The sequence below is a fragment of the Emys orbicularis genome, chromosome 21 (genome assembly GCF_028017835.1).
Source record: "Emys orbicularis isolate rEmyOrb1 chromosome 21, rEmyOrb1.hap1, whole genome shotgun sequence".
NCBI lineage: Eukaryota > Metazoa > Chordata > Testudines > Emydidae > Emys > Emys orbicularis.
The window spans coordinates 1,489,819-1,508,066 of NC_088703.1; the positions used below are offsets into that span (position 1 = coordinate 1,489,819).

At 57.7% G+C, this 18,248-nt stretch overlaps 1 protein-coding gene across 1 annotated transcript in view; it reads right to left on the reverse strand.

The window, feature by feature from the left end:
- Positions 1 to 17,084, reverse strand: part of LOC135893283 (uncharacterized) — a 28,661-nt gene extending 11,577 nt beyond the window's left edge. The window contains 12 exon segments of the mRNA XM_065421082.1: positions 403 to 570; positions 2,869 to 3,031; positions 3,539 to 3,824; positions 9,934 to 10,132; positions 10,996 to 11,137; positions 11,707 to 11,894; positions 12,668 to 12,809; positions 13,865 to 14,041; positions 14,449 to 14,609; positions 15,891 to 16,040; positions 16,307 to 16,469; positions 16,905 to 17,084. Of these exon segments, the coding sequence (XP_065277154.1) occupies positions 403 to 570; positions 2,869 to 3,031; positions 3,539 to 3,824; positions 9,934 to 10,132; positions 10,996 to 11,137; positions 11,707 to 11,894; positions 12,668 to 12,809; positions 13,865 to 14,041; positions 14,449 to 14,609; positions 15,891 to 16,040; positions 16,307 to 16,469; positions 16,905 to 17,084 (2,119 nt within the window).
- Positions 17,085 to 18,248: the final 1,164 nt, after the last annotated feature.

Sequence of the window (18,248 nt, forward strand, 5' to 3'; positions counted from 1 at the left end):
CTGGGCGGTTCCCACCAGCTGGGGGTCTGGCCCCATTGACCCCAATGGAGCTCTGGACGGTTCCCACCAGCTGGGGGTCTGGCCCCATTGACCCCAATGGAGCTCTGGGCGGTTCCCAGCAGCTGGGGGTCTGGCCCCATTGACCCCAATGGAGCTCTGGGCGGTTCCCAGCAGCTGGGGGTCTGGCCCCATTGACCCCAATGGAGCTCTGGGCGGTTCCCAGCAGCTGGGGGTCTGGCCCCATTGACCCCAATGGAGCTCTGGGCGGTTCCCAGCAGCTGGGGGTCTGGCCCCATTGACCCCAATGGAGTTCTGGGCGGTTCCCAGCAGCTGGGGGTCTGGCCCCATTGACCCCAATGGAGCTCTGGGCGGTTCCCAGCAGCTGGGGGTCTGGCCCCCGACTCCCTAGCCCCGGCAAACCTTTCGTGCCCCGCAAGGCTTCCAGCAGGAAATGAGCCTCCTCCAGGATCCGCTCCTCGATGCCTCGCTTCCCCACCCCGAAGTTCCTCAGCGTGGTGATGGAGAACCGGCGCAGCTGCTTCGCCCGCTCCCCGTTGCTGAAGACCACTCCTGGGGGGCAGAGAGAGCAAGGCACATTTCCCAACCAGAACATGCCGCGGGGTCCTGTACAAGCATATCACCGTAACAGACAATTCCTGCCCCCCAAAATGCGGGAGTGGGGGGAGCGCGTGCACCTGGGCATGCACACACACTTGCACGGTGGAGAATTGTGCAGCAATTCCCCAGGTAATATTGTCCCTATTTCCCCCCCTCCAACTTGCAATGAGAGCTGCAGCTCTGCGTCTCGAGCAGGTAGGAGGCAGCTCCCTGCTTTGATCTGCGGCTGCATAAAGATTTTCGCAGTTGCTGGGACCGGCCGAGCCAGACACCCTGTGACGTTACTCACATAACCTGTGACCGTACAGATCATTGTTGCAACCACTGTTATCTATTTGCAGCAAGTGTTGGACAAAGGTTGTCGAGTGAGGTGTCTCTGGAAAGGTTCTGCTTTGCTGGTTATGATGATGCTGTCTGTATGGGTGGATCATTTTTGTAGTTGAAGTTATGAATATTGGCTCTGTACTTGTAGCTCAATGTGTTTGATTCTAAGGAGCCTCGGCGAAGCATTTGGGCAGCTTCTTGAGAAAGGACTATTCTCAGTAAGTGCCCAGTCAAGAAACGCTTCACGGACCATGGACTTTGGGAGATGCCAATCCCCATCTGAGCTTCCCTGGGAACATTCAAACTAACATGGAAACGATGGCGTCGGCCTGCAAACGGAGTCATGCACGGACATGTGACTTGCCCATGTGACTCCAGACTCCATCTTGCTGTGATCTTGCACAGGAGAACCAAGCGGTTTCCACCCACAAGAGAAAGACTATAAAAGGCTGCTGCAGCATCTCCAGCTTGTCTTCAATCCTGCTTCTCTGGAGGGACTTTGCTACAAGCTGAAGCTTTGAACAAAGGACTGAGGACCCATCCCAGCTGGGGATGTTCCAGAGACTTGATTTGAACCTGCAGTTTATTCCATCACTGCTACAAGCCTGAACCAAGAACTTTGCCATCACTGTATGTAATTGATTCCATTTAACCGATTCTAGCTCTCGTCTCTACCTTTTTCCTTTTACGAATAAACCTTTCGATTTTAGATTCTAAAGGATTGGCAACAGCGAGATTTGTGGGTAAGATCTGACTTGTATATTGACCTGGGTCTGGGGCTTGGTCCTTTGGGATCGAGGGAACCTTTTTTCTTTTACTGGGGGATTGGTTTTCATAACCATTCATCCCCATAACGATGGCACTGGTGGTGATACGGGGAAACTGAGTGTCTGAGGAGATTGCTTGTGTGACTTGTGGGTAGCCAGTGGGGTGAGACCGAAGTCCCCTCTGTTTGGCTGGTGCCTTGGTGTGCCAAGGACCCCCAGCCTGGGGCTGGGACTGCCCTGCTCGGAGCAATCTGAATTGGTACCTCAGAAGTGTCCCACCAAAGGCAGCATCGTTACACACCATGTTTACCATGTACTTATAAAATAAATCAAACGGAATATAAATACGGTACTTACGTTTCCCTGGATAGTCCACAGAGCAGTATAAACAAGTCGTGGTATTAAATTTTCGTTGGTACTGACCTCGCTAGCGCTTTTTATGTCGCCTGTTGTAAAACTCAGCCAATGGCTAGAAGACGTCCCCCTGGGAAGAGCTCTGGTACCCCTGGTTGAGAACCACTAGACATTTCTGTCCCTTTTTGAAACTTACGATCAGAACGCCCTCGTGTGTCTCTGCGTTTACCTGCCTTAACCTTGTAAGTGTCTCTCTCATTTCCTTTCCCTAGTTAATAACTCTTCCCACCATTTATGACAAGCGTCATCTTTGGTGCGAGACCTACGGGGCGGTGGGCGAGGGGTGCGGGACGGGTCCTTTGGGAGTAACCTGAGTAGTGCTGTGATTCTTGGCGTAAGGTGGGCTCACCTAGGTGACGAGACAGATTGGAGTAGGGCAGCCCATTTTGGTTGGACGTATTCCTGGAGGTTTCGGCACGTGGCTCGTTAATTAAAGACAGTCCTGGAGGGGTGGCAGCCCTAGATCGGAGGAGCCCAGGAGACTGCCTGTGACCCCACCTTAAGGCTGTATGGTGCCAGAGGACGATCCGGTGTGAACGCTAAGCAGAGAGCTCACAGCCGGTTTAGGGTGGGTGTCCCGCTTCCCATCCGTCTGCCCTGCGGCGGGACTCGTACTCCTGAGCTGTCGCAGGACAGCTCGGCACCCCCCAGCCGGAGAGGCTCGGCACCGAGCGGACGCAGCCCCGGCCGGGAGCTGCCCCCTCTGCGCCCCCCGGCTCGCTCCCCTCCCGCGCACACGACTGACCGTAGCCCTCGAAGAGCCAGCTGAAGGTGGCTTGTTCCCCGCGCCCGCCGAAGTCCTCGGCCTGGTCCAGCAGGGCCTCCTTCACCGCCTGGTATCCGCACAGCACCACCACCCGCCGGGGGCCCAGGTGGAGGGTGTAGACGGGGCCATAGCGCTCGCTGATCTGAGACGGAGACGCCGTGTGGGACGGGGGGACGGAGTGTCAGGGGGACGGACGTGCGCCCTCTCCTCACTCCCACGTACCAGCCTCGGTCCCCCAAACTCAGGGCACCTGCTGTCACTCCCCCTCCTCACCCCACACGCATCCCCATGCCCTTCCCCCAACTCAGCAGCCTCTCCCCCCCCCGATACATACAGAGCACCCCCTCTCCCCTGCCTGTAGCCCCCTCCCCTCCCAGCACTCCCACCCCTCTGGAGTCCCCTCCCCCAATTGCAGCACTCCTGCCCTTTCTCCACACCACCCCATACCCTCCTCACCCCCACCCTTTCTCTTCCCCTTCCACTCCCCTCAAACCCCCAGTTCCTCTCCCCCAACACAGCACCCCTGCCCCATAGCTATCCTGGGTCAAGGTCATCACAAAGTATTACTAAAGCTCCCTGGCCATCGACGGGCGGGGTCACCCATACGGGGTCAGGGCGCCCTGGGTCGTCCCGGGAAGAGCCCACCTACCTTCATCAGCGACTTGCGCATGTCGCTGAGCTCGACCTGCAGCAGGTTCCCGAGGAGGGGCAGCGGGGTGGGCCCCGGGGGCATTTGCCCCCGGCCCTGCATTTGCCGCCAGGTGGAGAGGAGCAGGAGGTAGGACAGGCCGATGACCAGGAACAGGGCGACGGCTCCGAGGAGATCCATGGCGGGCTGGGACCTTCCACCTCTCCTGTGCCCGTCTGTGATTGAGTCAGCTCTGCTGGTGGCCGGCGCGATTGCACAACCGATTATGCAGTCAGGGTCTGGGCTCCTTCCAGAGAAAGCCCTGGAGTCCAAATTCCACATGTGCAGAAAAGCTGCGGCGGTATCTCCTCTATCTGCAGCGAGGGCTTGCTGACGTCCGTGGTCCGCTCCCCATCTTCAGCAGAGACGTGGCCGGGGGGCGGGTAATGGGAGGGAGCAGCATTTTAAACTGCTTTATGCAAGAACGTAGGAGTGAGGGGCCCTCCTGCTCACCAGCCCCTGCTAGCTCTAAAATCCCAGACAGACACTTGTCAAGCTCCAACTTCAGACAATTTCGGTTGCTTTCCCCCCGCTGCTCCATGGGGGCTCCTGCTCCAGAATCTCACGCCTCTGCAGCGTCCTGACCGGACCAGGAGCACCCCGCCCCCCCAGATCCCACCTGGGATGGGAGACTCCGGGCTGGTCTGCACTAAAGCGAGGTCAACCCACCTGTGTCACTCGGGGTGCGAAAAATCCACTCCCCCTATGCAACGTAGTTAAGCCAACCGGGGCCCTGGTGTAGACAGAATTCCTCCATCCACCTAGCTCCCACTTCTGGGGGCGGTGGATTAACCACGCCCAGGGGAGACCCCTTCCCAGCAGTGTAGGTTGTGTGTGCACCCAAGTATCACCGCTGCATCGCTCGGGGTTGCCAGTGGGGGCTGGCCGTGTTCCGGGCGGTTTCACAGCATGACGTGATCTCTAATTAATCTGTAATTCCTGGAGACTCCAGGACAGTCCTGGAGGGCTGGCAGCACCGGTGCAGCATTTCAAGTGTAGACGACGCCCCTCTGCTTTCCCTAGCGTGTCCTTTTCCTTCCCTGCCTTTTTTCTCCGCTTTCCACCCCTCTCCCTTTCCTCCTGGCTGATAAGAATCTGGCTTCGCTGCCCAAGGCTGCATATTTCACACCGAAGAACCGGACCAGAAGCTGGCAGAAGTTTGTGAGGCCCCAAAGCGGCTGATTTCCCAGCCCTGAGGCTCCAGCTGCACTTTCGGCCTTTGGCAGCCTCTAGTTCTGGCCCCTTTTGCGTGGGTTTGTCTCATGTTGCTGCCTAGAAAACAGCAGCAACGCCCACTCCAGCCCGGCTCCGTCAAGTTCCCTCTTGCTCATAGAGTCATGGACAAAGGAGACCCTGTTACCATCTTCCATGCCCCCCCCCCCCCCCGCCCTCCAGAAAACAACCAAAGACCAAGAGTCAGGGTTAAAAAACCCTAATTCAACCCTTTACACTCCAGAGGCTTTCACTGGTTTTTTTTCTCTTTCTTTCCTGCAGCGTTAATTAATACGAAGTTTAAAGGCGTGTTAATGGCGTTTGCTGGGGGGCTGGGCAGGGTGAGGTCCCTGCGTATCAACCCCCAAACCTGGTTTAATCGACGTTGACAGTGTCAGGGTCATCTTAGCACCTTTGACCCTTGGGGCTGATTTATTCCTGCTAAATGAATGCAAGACACCCCACCCCCATCTGTCTGTCCATCCCCCCATCCCCTTTCTCACTCACACACACTATCTTTCCCCTGGCCCCCCGTCCATGCTGGACCCCTCTTGCTGGCTAACCACGTGCTCCCGTCCTCGCGGGAGCAGTGGGACCACCCTCGGGCTGCAGCCGGGTCCATCCCCTGGGACGCAGCAGAAGCGCTTTGTGCCCACGGCAGCCAAGCGAACGGTTGGCACTGCCCGGTGAAAGGAAGCTGTGGCTGTCCTTGTGCCAGCCAAGCCCGGGCGAGATCACCCCTCGGGGCCCCTGGCACAAGGGCAAGCCTCCTTGGATCCAGCACCTCCTGGCTCTGACCTCGGCACATTCAGCCCCACAGGGAGGACCCCCGGATGGGCCACTTGGGGAAGCTTCCACGCCCCCCCCAAAGGTGCCCTGCACCCCAACTCCGCAGTCAGTGTGTAAAACAGAAGGTTTATCAGTTCCCCTCCTCCATCCTTTGCCTCTTTCCCGGCCAAACCGCTCCCCTGGCCTCCACCTCTATCTTTGTTCTCCGACTGCTCCGGCTGGCTCCTGGCAGTGGATGGGCCCTGGCCATCAGGTCCCAGGCTACAGAGTCCGGCTATTGTCTGGGTCCAGAGAGCCAGCCGGTAGTCAGACCTGCCCTCCAGAGGTCTCTGCAATGATCACACACCCTTGTCCTGCCACCTGTACTTGTGCCACGCATAGGGGAAACTGAGCCACGTGCAATAGTCCTAGAGAACATTAAGGAAATTCCCACCTCGTCACAGCCACTGACTGACATGCCGTCCTGCGCCAGTGAGGACCCACCCACCCGCTAGTACATGATGTGATGTTTGGACAGCCGCAAACCCCCGAACGCTTCTTTAATGCTGATCAACAAGCGGGCTCGGTCTCTGGGCTGGAGGGACCCCAGAGACACCCAAGGTGCAACCTATGCTGGCCTCCAACCCCCGGGGTTTGGGGTCAAATCACAAACCTCAAAGCCCACAAACAAAGCTCTTTCAAAGTCTTTGCTGGAAATCCAGCCCCTGATTAAATCAGCCCCCTTCTCCCTTGTCTCCATGATCCAATACAGGGGTCTCAAACTCAAATCACCACGAGGGCCACATGAGGACTAGTGCATTGGCCCGAGGGCCGCATCACCGACACCCCCCCTTGCTGCCCCTGGCCCCGCCCCCACTCCACCCCTTCCATGAGGCCCCGCCCCGGCCCCGCCTCTTCCCACCTCCTCCTCCAAGCGGTTTTAATAAAATATATACACTCAGTAAAGCCCCCCCACTGCACTGGGCTGCACCACCACTCCCCCCCTGCTCTGCCTCTTCCAGGGGTGGCAGGTTTGTAGAAATTTCGGTGGTGCCCAAAACCTGCCCCCCCAAAACTCCACCCCCACCTGCCTAGGGCTCTGGGAGGGAGTTTGGGTGGGGGAGGGGGTCTGGGATGGAGTTTGGGTGCTGGGTGCAGGCTCCAGGCTGGGGCAGGGGGTGGGGTGCAGGCTCTGGGATGGAGTTTGGGTGCTGGGTGCCGGCTCTGGGCTGGGGCAGGGGTGGAGGTGCAGGCTCTGGGATGGAGTTTGGGGATAGGAGGGGGTGCAGGGGTGAGGGCTGTGGGGCTGGGGATGAGGGGTTTGGGGCATTGGAGAGGCTCAGGACGAGGGCAGGGGAAGGGCAGCCTGCCCTGACCCTAGTGGAGGGGGGCACTAAAACCCTGCGGCAGCAAGTGATGCCAGAAGCCGGCAGAGCAGAGCGTGAGCTGCAGGCTCCGGGCGGTGAGGGGGCAGCAAGTGAGGCCGGGGGACACTCGAGGGAGACGCGTGGGGGCGGCAGGCAGGGCGGGGGAGAGACCTGGCCCCAAACATTGGGGAGCAGCACGCGGGGAACTTAGCTGCCACATAAAATAACTCGGGGGGGGGTGAGGGGAGTTTGGCGGCGACAGGAAGTAACTGGGGGGGTGCCACGGGGAGCTTGGCGGGCCGCAGGGAAGAGCTCCGCGGGCCGCGTGTTTGAGCCCCCTGATCTAATATGACTTTTTGAACGTAAATTGCACATCAAATCTCCCTTGAGTGACTGCTCCATGTAGTGGATAACAGCTTACTACTGCTACCGGTTGATGGGAGCTGCTCCTGTTGCTCCAAGCTATGCTGGGATGCGGAGAGGTAAACCCTGCTGGGGTTTAATAAAAGAGGATAATTTGTATCACAGCCACGCTCGGGGTCCCCACTGGGCCGGGGAGCGAGAACAGCTTTGGACCCGGCTTTGTTCGCACTATTGAATTAAGCCAAGTGTCTGAGCAGGAATCTCCCGTTGTCTCAGGAACGGAAGGGGTCCTGTCGTGAAGAAACAATGAAGAGCAGCCAGAGCTGTCCTGTGCCCTGTCGGACCCGGCTCGCATTGTGTCCTCAGCACAGGTCGGGTCACTTTCATCCGCTGGTGGGTTCGTTTGTTCAGACCGCCGGATCCTGGCGCTGCCAAGCCCTGGGCGGGTAGGGGGGCTAGCAGACCGACAACCTCGACCAGCCCAACAGCGGCCAGGTGTGAGCAGCTTGTTCTGCAGGGGAAGCAGAGGCCTCGTCTCCAATCGAGTGACTCGGGGGGAAAACGCTTGTGTACACACGGTGTAACCCATCCCTGTGCACTAGCGCCGCGTTCAGCAGGGAGCGCCCTTGCAAAGGGGATGAGCTTTGCTTCGGATTGGAATCGCTGGGGCTTGGAAGTAAATTCTGCTTCCTGGTAAACAGGAGTAAATCAGGAGTACATACACCCATGCACACCTGGTAAACCAAGTTCAGGCCCAGTGGAGTTACGCTGGGATAAATCACAGGCAGAATCCAGCTCAGCGTTATGAGAGATTTCAGAGTAGCAGCCGTGTTAGTCTGTATCCGCAAAAATAACAGGAGTACTTGTGGCACCTTAGAGACTAACAAATTTATTAGAGCATAAGCTTTCGTGGGCTACAACCCACTTCTTCGGATGCATATAGAGTGAAACATATATTGAGGAGATATGCAAACTAGACACAATCAACTCAGGGCTAAATAGGGATTGGGAATGGCTGAGCCATTACAAACATTGAATCTATCTCCCCTTGTAAGTATTTTCACACTTGCTTCTTATCAAACTGTCTGTACTGAGCCATCTTGATTATCACTTCAAAAGTTTTTTTTCTCTTACTTAATTGGCCTCTCAGAGTTGGTAAGACAACTCCCACCTGTTCATGCTCTCTGTATGTGTGTGTATCTATATCTCCTCAATATGTTTCACTCTATATGCATCCGAAGAAGTGGGTTGTAGCCCACGAAAGCTTATGCTCTAATAAATTTGTTAGTCTCTAAGGTGCCACAAGTACTCCCGTTATGAGAGAGGGTCAGTTATTATTCAGGCACGACTAAAAATCGCTGCTCCGCTCCGCTTTCCAAAGAGCTACACAATACACCTCCTTCTGGAGCCCCGGGTGGCTCTCGGAGCCGGGAGCCGCCCGCCACCTTGTCTAGAAAAACGCTGTGAGCGTCTAAAGACGAACGTGAAGTAAACGCTCTTGGCATGCGAGGCAGTGTTGCAAACAGAACGCAAGTCTCCTGGTTAATCACGCAGGGGCTCGTTTATTTAAATGCATTGCAAAATTAAGCTCCACAAAAGTCCCAGATAAAGAATAACCAAACCAGCATGGGAGTCTGCCATGGACAGTCAGAGGTGATGGAAAGAAGCAATTGGACTTTCCTTTGCACCGGGCGGGTCAAAAGTTGTACTGAAAACCATCCCTTTTTGAATTATTTTGGTAAACTTCTACTTAAAAAATACTATCTATTCCTTTGTCAGTGTTGCCTTCTCTCTTCGTGCCCCTGCCCTCCCATCATCGGACTTTTTTTTAGGTGAAGAAAAGGAGGAAAAAGATCAAAGACTGAGAGAGAAGCGAATAGAAAGAAAGAAAGAAAATGAAAAACGACTGGCAAAAAATATTGAAAAGTCTCTAATAATTTTAGGGGGGGGGGGGAGAAAAATGGGTCTGTTTCCAACCTTGAGCAATTGAAATGGCGCCAAAATTTCCAGCAATGTCCCCGTACTTTGGCCACTTCCAGTCTACACTAGAGAAATTGCGCTCCTGAGTGGCTAACATAAATCAAGCGAATATCCTGTGGATCTGAGTCTCCTTCTGCATTCACACCTTAGAGGATCTTGCTTTTAGGCCCACAGACCCTGCCTTCAAACCCCATGGAATAACCCACCCTCGGGGCCATCACAGCCACGTCAGTTCAGCTCCCAAGGTGGTAGCTGGGGGACTCCAGCTGGACAAAAATGGTGAGCACGGTATCATCAAATCCGACTTCCCATCAGCCTGCCCCACCCGGTCGATTCTTCACGGCTTGGAGATTTTCCATTGCAATTGGGTGTCTCGTTCTGCGCTCTAGCTCAACCACAAGATATGGGCTGGATGCAGGAACCACTGGGGGAGCTTTTCTAGCTTTCATATCTAGGAATCTAGTCTCAGTGGAACCCTCTAAAGACCAGCCCCGTTTTTGCGCTACGAAGAAATGCCCTTTGAAGGCTGCTAAGCTGAATTGATCTGAGCTTCTGGCAGAGATCTGCCCATTACTGAAGATGAACTAACGCAGGGGGCAGCGATATTCCATCTAGCTCCTAAAAGGCTCGGCAACTGGTCACTATCCTCCCCTGCGGCCTCCCTGCTTGGTCGCTCCCGTTCTTCAGCGAGGGACCAGGCACATCTCGTAGGTGGGGGGCACGTTCCCGAACCCACTCACTTTCGGGCTGATGTCAATGTCCTTTGGGGGCAGGAGGGGTTTCAGCGAGAAGCTCTGCAGGATGGTGGTGAAGTACAGGAAAAGCTCCATGCGGGCCAGCGCCTCGCCCAGGCACACCCGCTTCCCTGCGGAGACACAGACACGGGGGGACCGGATGGAATGGGACTTCGTGCTCTTCACCCCGGCATGCCAAGTCAGTGTCATTGCAGGGGGGGAAACTGAGGCACGGAGCGGGGAAAGGGATTCGCCCAAGGGCGGTGGCACAGCTGGAAATAGAACCCATGAATCCTGACTCCCAGCCCTCCCCCCCCCCGGCTCTAACCACCAGCCCCCACTCCCCTCCCAGAGCTGGGGATAGAACCCAGGAGTCCTGGCTCCCAGCCCCCCCTGCTCTAACCACCAGCCCCCACTCCCCTCCCAGAGCCGGGGAGAGAACCCAGGAGTCCTGGCTCCCAGCCCCCCCTGCTCTAACCACCAGCCCCCACTCCCCTCCCAGAGCCAGGGAGAGAACCCAGGAGTCCTGGCTCCCAGCCCCCTGCTCTAACCACCAGCCCCCACTCCCCTCCCAGAGCTGGGATAGAACCCAGGAGTCCTGGCTCCCAGCCCCCCCTGCTCTAACCACTAGCCCCCACTCCCTCCCAGAGCTGGGGATAGAACCCAGGAGTCCTGGCTCCCAGCCCCCTGCTCTCACCACTATCCCCCACTCCCCTCCCAGAGGTGGGGGTAGAACCCAGCCGTCCTGGCTCTCAGAGTCTAACCAGTAGACCTTACACCTTGAAGAACCGGGAATAGAACCTAGGTCTCCTGAATGTTATGGACTGGCCCACACAGCTATTCATGGGCCGTGTTACTAGGTCAGACGATGGTGGAACCGTAGCTTTGCTAGGGCTGGTCAGTGGGAGAGGGGCGGCTCCTCGGCCCAGCCCCGGGACGACCAGCTCCAGAGAGCAGCGGGCGAGCGTTAAAGGCCACGAGGCAGGTTCTGTACCTGAGGAGAACGGCACGAAGGCATCGTTCTTCTTAAAGCGGCCGTTCTCGTCCAGGAAATGCCCCGGGTTGAATTCTTCTGGGTGGCTGAAGTATTTCGCGTCCCGTAGGACAGAGCCCAGTAAGGGGAACACGTTGGTGCCCTGGGGAAATGGAGACGAGAGAGGTAAGAATTAAATACACCTGTATCTCTTCCAACCTCAACCTCCACCCACCCATAGGAGATATCCCGAGAGTGCCCATGAGAGCCGCTAGTCCGGGGATCACAACGGGGCATATCGTTTTATCTGAGTAAACGAGACATAAAGACAGTCTGGGATTCCCGACCCTGGTATCCTGAGTCTCTGTAATCGCCGCAGTGGTGTTAGCGGTGGGATACATACCCACGCCTCCTTTGGCGAGACTGGAGGGTTCCGTAAAATCTTGACCCACGGCTGACGGTTGGGGCAGTCGGTCCCTTCCTCCGTGGGGCTGTTTATTCTTGGTTTGGGAGGATCGTTTATTGCTGTGACGCCATTCTTGGGGGAAGTTTGTGTCACCAGAAAGGGGGACGGATGTTTGCACCCACTGTCACTTTCTAGTCCCTACGGTTCTGGGGCGGTTCAGACAACCAGGGCTCAGCCCCAAACCACCTTTCCCTTTGCAAAAGCAACCCCTAAACCCGGGAGGTTTCACGATTTCAACCCTGCCCGTTTGCCCCCCGGCCCCGCACCTTGGGGAGGGTGTACCCCCGGAACTGGGTGTCCCGGATCACGGTGTGCGGCACCCCCATGGGCACGATATCCGTCACCCTCTGGATCTCATGGATCACCGCATCCGTGTAGGGCATCTTCATCCGGTCCTCGCAGGTGGGGATGCGGTTGCGGCCGATGATGTGATCGATTTCCTGGTGCACTTTTTCTGTGGAGAGGCGGACAGAGCTCTGCGGGAACCGCGCAGGCACCACAGCCCCCAGGCCATGCGGGAAAGCGGCAGGGCCTCACGGCACTAAAGCCCCACCAATCCTGACGGGGCTGACCTGCGGAATGGCCTGCTGCCACGGGGGACTTCTACTGGTGCTGGCCACTGAAGCAATTAATAGTTTAGAGAAAGAGCCGGGCACAGGGGAGGGAGCGGTCGCCAGTTGCCACCAGCGAGATTTCTGGGGCAGCCCAGGGCAGCGGTTGCAGATTTCGGTGGGGCTAACAGGGTGCGGGTCAGGGGGGGTGTATTTGGGGCAGCGGCAGCCAACCCTGGCTGACGGAGCCCCCGACCTGCAGGTTTATCGGCCATGTCCATGGGTCGGGCGCTAGCAGTCACTGGAATCCCACTGCAAAGGGCTGGAACGTGTGCGTGCGAGTTTGCGTGTGACCCACACTAACCCGTCGAGCGGCCGGTCCTTTAGCAGAGGCAGTTTTTAGAGAGAGAGAGTTCTACGCAGAGAGAACTCACCAAGGGCCTCATTAGATGCACATTAGTGGGTCTGAACGCCACTGCCCTCTGCAGGGTGGGAATGAACTGCCTATGTGCCATAGCCCCTACACCGCAGTTAATGGAGATTCTCCTTATCAAGTGATAGGGGCCTGGGCAGAAGGATCTGGGTTTCATCCCTGCAGCCGATCACAAAAGCTCCAGGTAGCTCATGGAAACTCGCATCCCACTCACTAAACGATCCAGCCTTTTCCTTCCTTTACCTTCGACTTCCGGGTGCTTCATGAGGAAGAGGAACCCGTATCGCAGGGTGGAGCTGACAGTCTCCGTGCCGGCGAAGAACAAGTTGAGCGTGGTGAGCACCAAGTTCTTGGTGTTGAATTCACTGTTGGGGTTTTTCTTTTCCTGGGGGCGACGGACACAGGAAAGGGCGGTGGATGACATCCCTGGATACAGGAGGGGGTCGCCGTGGGCACAACCTGCGCGCTGCCTCCTGACACGAACCCCTCGGCAGCCCACCAGAGACGCGTCATGGCAAGGAGCAGGGGAGGGCCAGCAGGTCTGTGGAACGCTTACCGGGGGTCGGCAGAGAGCGGGCTGGGCGCATCGGGTCAGCACGGAGCCATAGCTCGCTCTTAGAGATCTCAGAGTGCCGTACGACGGCGGTAAGCGTCATTAGCCCCATTTTACACATGGGGAAACTTGAGGCACGGACTTACCCACGGGAGAGCCGGGAATTGAACCTCGGTATCCTGTGTGCTAGGGAGCACTGCCCGGCATCCCTGCTCTGCTGTTACGGTATCAGAGAAGCACCTCCCGCAGGGCCCCACTGCTCGCGCGAGAGTCTCCCTGCCCCTCAGGGCTCGGTCTGACTAGCCGGAGGACGGAGCAGGAGTCCCAGATGACGGAGAGGCAGGGACTCACTGTGGCTGAGCTGGGATTTGAACCCAGGTCTCCTGAGTCTCAGTCCGGGGCCGTAACCACAAGCTCCCTGTGTTATTGGCAGTATTTATTATTATCTGCTTTACTGCAGCACCAAGGAACCCGAATCACGGAGCAGGCCCCCATTGTGCCAGGCGCTGTACGTTTTATTGCTATTAGGTGGATTACAGTAGCACTGCGCCAGTCCTGGACCAGGATGTCATGGTGTCAGGTGCTGTACTTTTCATTGCTATTAGGTGGATTACGGTAGCACCGCCCCAGTCCCGGACCAGGATGTCATGGTGTCAGGTGCTGTACGTTTTATTGCTATTAGGTGGATTATGGTAGCACCGCCCCAGACCCGGACCAGGATGTCATGGTGTCAGGTGCTGTACGTTTTATTGCTATTAGGTGGATTACGGTAGCACCGCGCCAGTCCCAGACAGGTTGCCAGGTGCCGTACAAACACAGACCGAAGAGAAAGCCCCTGCCCCAATTGCTCCCAAGCCAGAAGGTTTGCAAGCCCCCCCAGCCCGTACCTTTTCCATCTGGATGAGGAAGCAGTCAATGAAATCCCGCGGGGCGTTGGGGTCGAGCGAGGCCTGGTTGATCTTCACCCGCGCGGCGATGAAGGCCTTGAGGTCCTCGATGAGGTGGTAGATGCGGTGGTGGGGCCCGGGCAGGTACTGCATGATGCAGGAGTACATGTCGTAGAGCTGCACGGGGGTAGAAGCCGGGTTCGCCGATCGCCCACAGAGCTGGCTGCAGTAACCAGCCCCACCCAGTCCGGCTCCTGCCTCGCCTCAACTTCCCAACACAGATCATGTCTGCAGCCAGGCCTCCCGCCCTTGCCAGGCTCTTCCCCGGACAGGGCCAGCTGCTCCCACGCCCCCGCGGCCATTAAAGGCACAGCGCATCCTCTGCGGCTTTCCGACAGCTGCGTTGCGGCTTCAGGGATCTGACGTGCGCATTGTCTGCCTTCCTGTATAACCGAGACCAAACCACCTCCCCACAGAGCCCGTGATTTCTGTGTTAGCCAGACGGCGGCTTTTCGAAAGACCGCCAGCCGGGCTGTAATGAATCCACCCCATCCGTAGGGTGGGAATCCTTTGCCCGGCGGTACCTGGGCCCAGGGAGAGCTCATCTCTACAAAGCTTTCATTGATCATGCGCAGCAGGGACAGAAACGTCTCGTCCTCGTAGTCGAAGCGGCTCCCAAAGACGACGGCGCTGATGACGTTGGAGACCGTGCGGCTCAGGAAGAAGATCGGGTCAAAGGGCAAACCTGTCACGGACAAAAGAGGAAGCGGCGGACATTCCCCCTCCGTGGTCTTCTACTGCGATTGACCCACCCACTTGCTGTGACCCCGCCCCTTCTTGGGGTGGCGGCAGCAAGGTCTAGAGTGTCAACTCACACCTCTTGGAGCAATCGTTTCAGGCTCTCTGCAAACTCAGGCAGAAATCACAGCATTGTTTATAGCTGGGTCACCTTTTCAAGCCTCTAGAAACTTTCTTATTATATATATATATGTTCACACACTGAGATTCTGATTCCGCAGGACACCCGGCGCTGGGGGCGTGGGATGCCCCTTAAATTCTAGCAAAAGCATTATGCCAATTGATTAACAAGTCTTCCGATCCTCCTAGAAATTGAGGCACAAAGCAGGGCCGGGAGCGACACAGAAACAGGGGGCAGAGGCGGGGGTAGAAGCCTTGTATTCCAGGCTCCCAGACCCATGTTCAGGCCACTAGGCAACACTGCACCTCGGCTACCTCCTGATTTGCTGGGCTCAGTTCGTCAAATACAGCTACCTAGCGCTACAGCCCAGCTGCAAAGGAGTGAGTCTGTCTGCTCTCCGGAGGCGGCGGGATAACTCGTTTGCTCGTTGATCGTGGGGCCTAGCACGGGGGGGTCTTGTGGGACAGGCGCGGGCTGGGGGAATGAGGTAGTGCTGGGCTCCCCTCCTATTTCATATAATCGAAAGGTATTTATATGGGCCCCCGTCTTATCCTAGCGTCTGATCACCTCACCCGCTTCAATCTGCAACGGGCACAACCCCACCCGCCCCAAAGCAGGGCTCTGTGTCTGCAGAAGCTGGGTCAATAAAAGATGGCCCCTCCCCCACCTTGTCTCCTTAACCTCTTCTCCTCACCCCCACCCCCCAAGACAAGGTATTGCTATCAAGCCCATTTTACAACGGGGGAAACTGAGGCACAGCATCTCCTCCAAGGTCACCTGGGAAGGCTGCGGCAGAGGCAGGAACTGCACCTGGGCTGCTCACAGCTCAGGCTCCCGCCCTCACCACCGGGCCACGCTCCCTCTGCCACTCCCATGTGACCGGATGAGTCCCTTCCTCTCGCTCGGTGCCTCGGTTTCCCCTTCTGTAAACTGGGGAGAATCGTCCTGCCCAGGGAGGGTGAGTACCTGGGAGGTGCTCGGTTGCCATGGTGACATCGGCCCTATAAATACCTAGACCAGGAGAAAGGGTGGCTGATAAAGCGGCTGTAAAGCCGCTCCCCGGCCCTGGCCTTGGGCGATACGGGGGAGGGACGCAAACGCGCAGACCTCTGGTTTTCCTGAACTCCTCCAGCAGGTACTGCGCCTCCTCCTGGATCCGCTCCTCGATGGATCGCTTCCCCATGCCAAAGTTCCTCAGCGCGGTGAGGGAGAACCGGCGCAGCTGCCGCCACCGCTCCCCGTTGGCCAAAGCCACCCCTGGGAACGGCGGGAGAGAGCCACGGGAGTCAGCCCTGGGAACGCCCCCTGCTGAGCCCCCCATCCCACGGCATTGTGCCCCCTCGCGCCCCCGTGGGGCCAGCCCTGCCTGCCGGGGAGAGCACCCCCTGCTGATTCACCCACACGGCTCCCTGCAGTGCGTGTAATGTCTCCCATCCGACCGCGGAGCCCTGTAGCAACAGCCCCCCGCTAAGACGAGACACTGCCCCCGGGGCACACGTGCTGAGCCCGGCTCCGCCGCTCACCGAAGCCCTTGAAATTCCGGTCGATGGACGCCAGCTCCCCTCTGCCACTGAACTCCTCCGCGTGGTCCACCAGGGCTTCCTTCACCGCCTCGTGCCCGCACAGCACCACCACCCGCCGCGGGCCCAGGTGCACCGTGAACACCGGGCCGTACTTCTCCCGCAGCTGCAACAGAAATCAGAGCAGAGCGGCCATGAGAGCACGTGGCGTTGCTGGCGCATGGACTGGGGCACTCTCAGGGCGGCACCGGCCAGGGGCCAGATCCTGAGCCGGCGTAACCGACGCGCTTCCCTGGAGTCAAGAGAGCGAGGCTGGTTCATGGCATTCAGTGCCCCCGTTTAGACCAGATCCCCATGGGACCCTGATCCCTACACCACAAACCCCGCCGTGCGAGACCCCTCCACTGCGACGTGCTGGGGGGAGTGTGCAGCCACTTGGCACGGCCGGTCCCGGAGGCTGCAGGAGAATCCAGAAATGGGGGGGCGGCTGGCTAGATTAGTGGGTGTCCCTTTGCCTAGCCCCCGCGGTGACCGAGATCAGCCGCACTCCCCACCCCGGCCACCAGAGCCCTACGCCGAGGCTCCCGGGGGCGCGACTTACCGTCATGAACGACTTGAAAGTCTCGTCCGGCTTCAGCTGCAGCAGGTTGCCGAGGAAGGGCAGAGGGGTCGGCCCCGGGGGCAGCTTCCCTCCCGGGTGCATTTTCTTCCACACCGACAGGAGAAGCAGGCAGGAGAGGCAGAGAGCCAGGAATATGGACACAGCTCCCCCGAGCTCCATGGCGGGCGCAGGCGGTGAATGGCCAAGAGCCCGTGCCGGCTCGGCTGTTATATGCAGGCTGCTCGGTAAGGGGAGACGGTGCCATTCTTGGCATCCTGAAACTCTACCAGGCAAACAGGGTTTGGTTTCAGAAGTGCCAGGGCACTAATCGGCTTGGGAGTTTCCAGGCGGTCATGGGTGGAGGGTGTTAGGCTCCCGTGAGAATCTCTCTTGTGCTTTTCACATGCTCGGCTGCAATGCACTGGGCAGACTAGCAAAAGGACAGCAGGGGCTGTGTTTGTACAGCACCAAGCACGGGGGGGGGCAGCGTGGCCTAGTGGCCAGCCCACGGACTGCTCTGGGGTCTGTTCTGGGCTTTGCGGCCTGTCATTTTGCAGCCACTTAGTCCTGGCTTTTGCCCGGCTGCGAATGACTCCAGGCCCGGTGGCGTTACGCCAAACGACACCCGCTGAGGATCTGGCCCGGGACGGGCTGAATACGTTGGCCCAACCGAAAGCTGTAGTGCAAATAATCGGACTCTCACAGCATCTTTATTTACTTCTCTATTAGCTTCCGCCTTGTAAGTCCCACGTCAGCCCTCAGCCCGGGTCCCATCTGGCCCCGTTTTCCCAGGATCGTCCCTTTTCGGAGGTAGCCGTCATAGAATCCTAGAATCTGAGGGTTGGAAGGGACCTCAGGAGGTATCTAGTCCAACCCCCTGCTCAAAGCAGGACCAATTCCCAACTAAATCATCCCAGCCAGGGCTTTGTCAAGCCTGACCTTAAAAACCTCTAAGGAAGGAGATTCCACCACCTCCCTAGGGAACCCATTCCAGTGCTTCACCACCCTCCTAGTGAAATAGCGTTTCCTAATATCCAACCTAGACCTCCCCCACTGCAACTTGACACCATTACTTCTTGTTCTGTCTTCTGGTACCACTGAGAACAGTCTAGATCCATCCTCTTTGGAACCCCCTTTCAGGTGCTGAAAGCAGCTATCAAATCCCCCCTCACTCTTCTCTTCTGCAGACTAAACAATCCCAGTTCCCTCAGCCTCTCCTCATAAGTCATGTGCTCCAGCCCCCTCATCATTTTCGTTGCCCTCCGCTGGACTCTTTCCAATTTTTCCACATCCTTCTTGTAGTGAGGGGCCCAAAACTGGACCCAGTATCCAGATGAGGCCTCA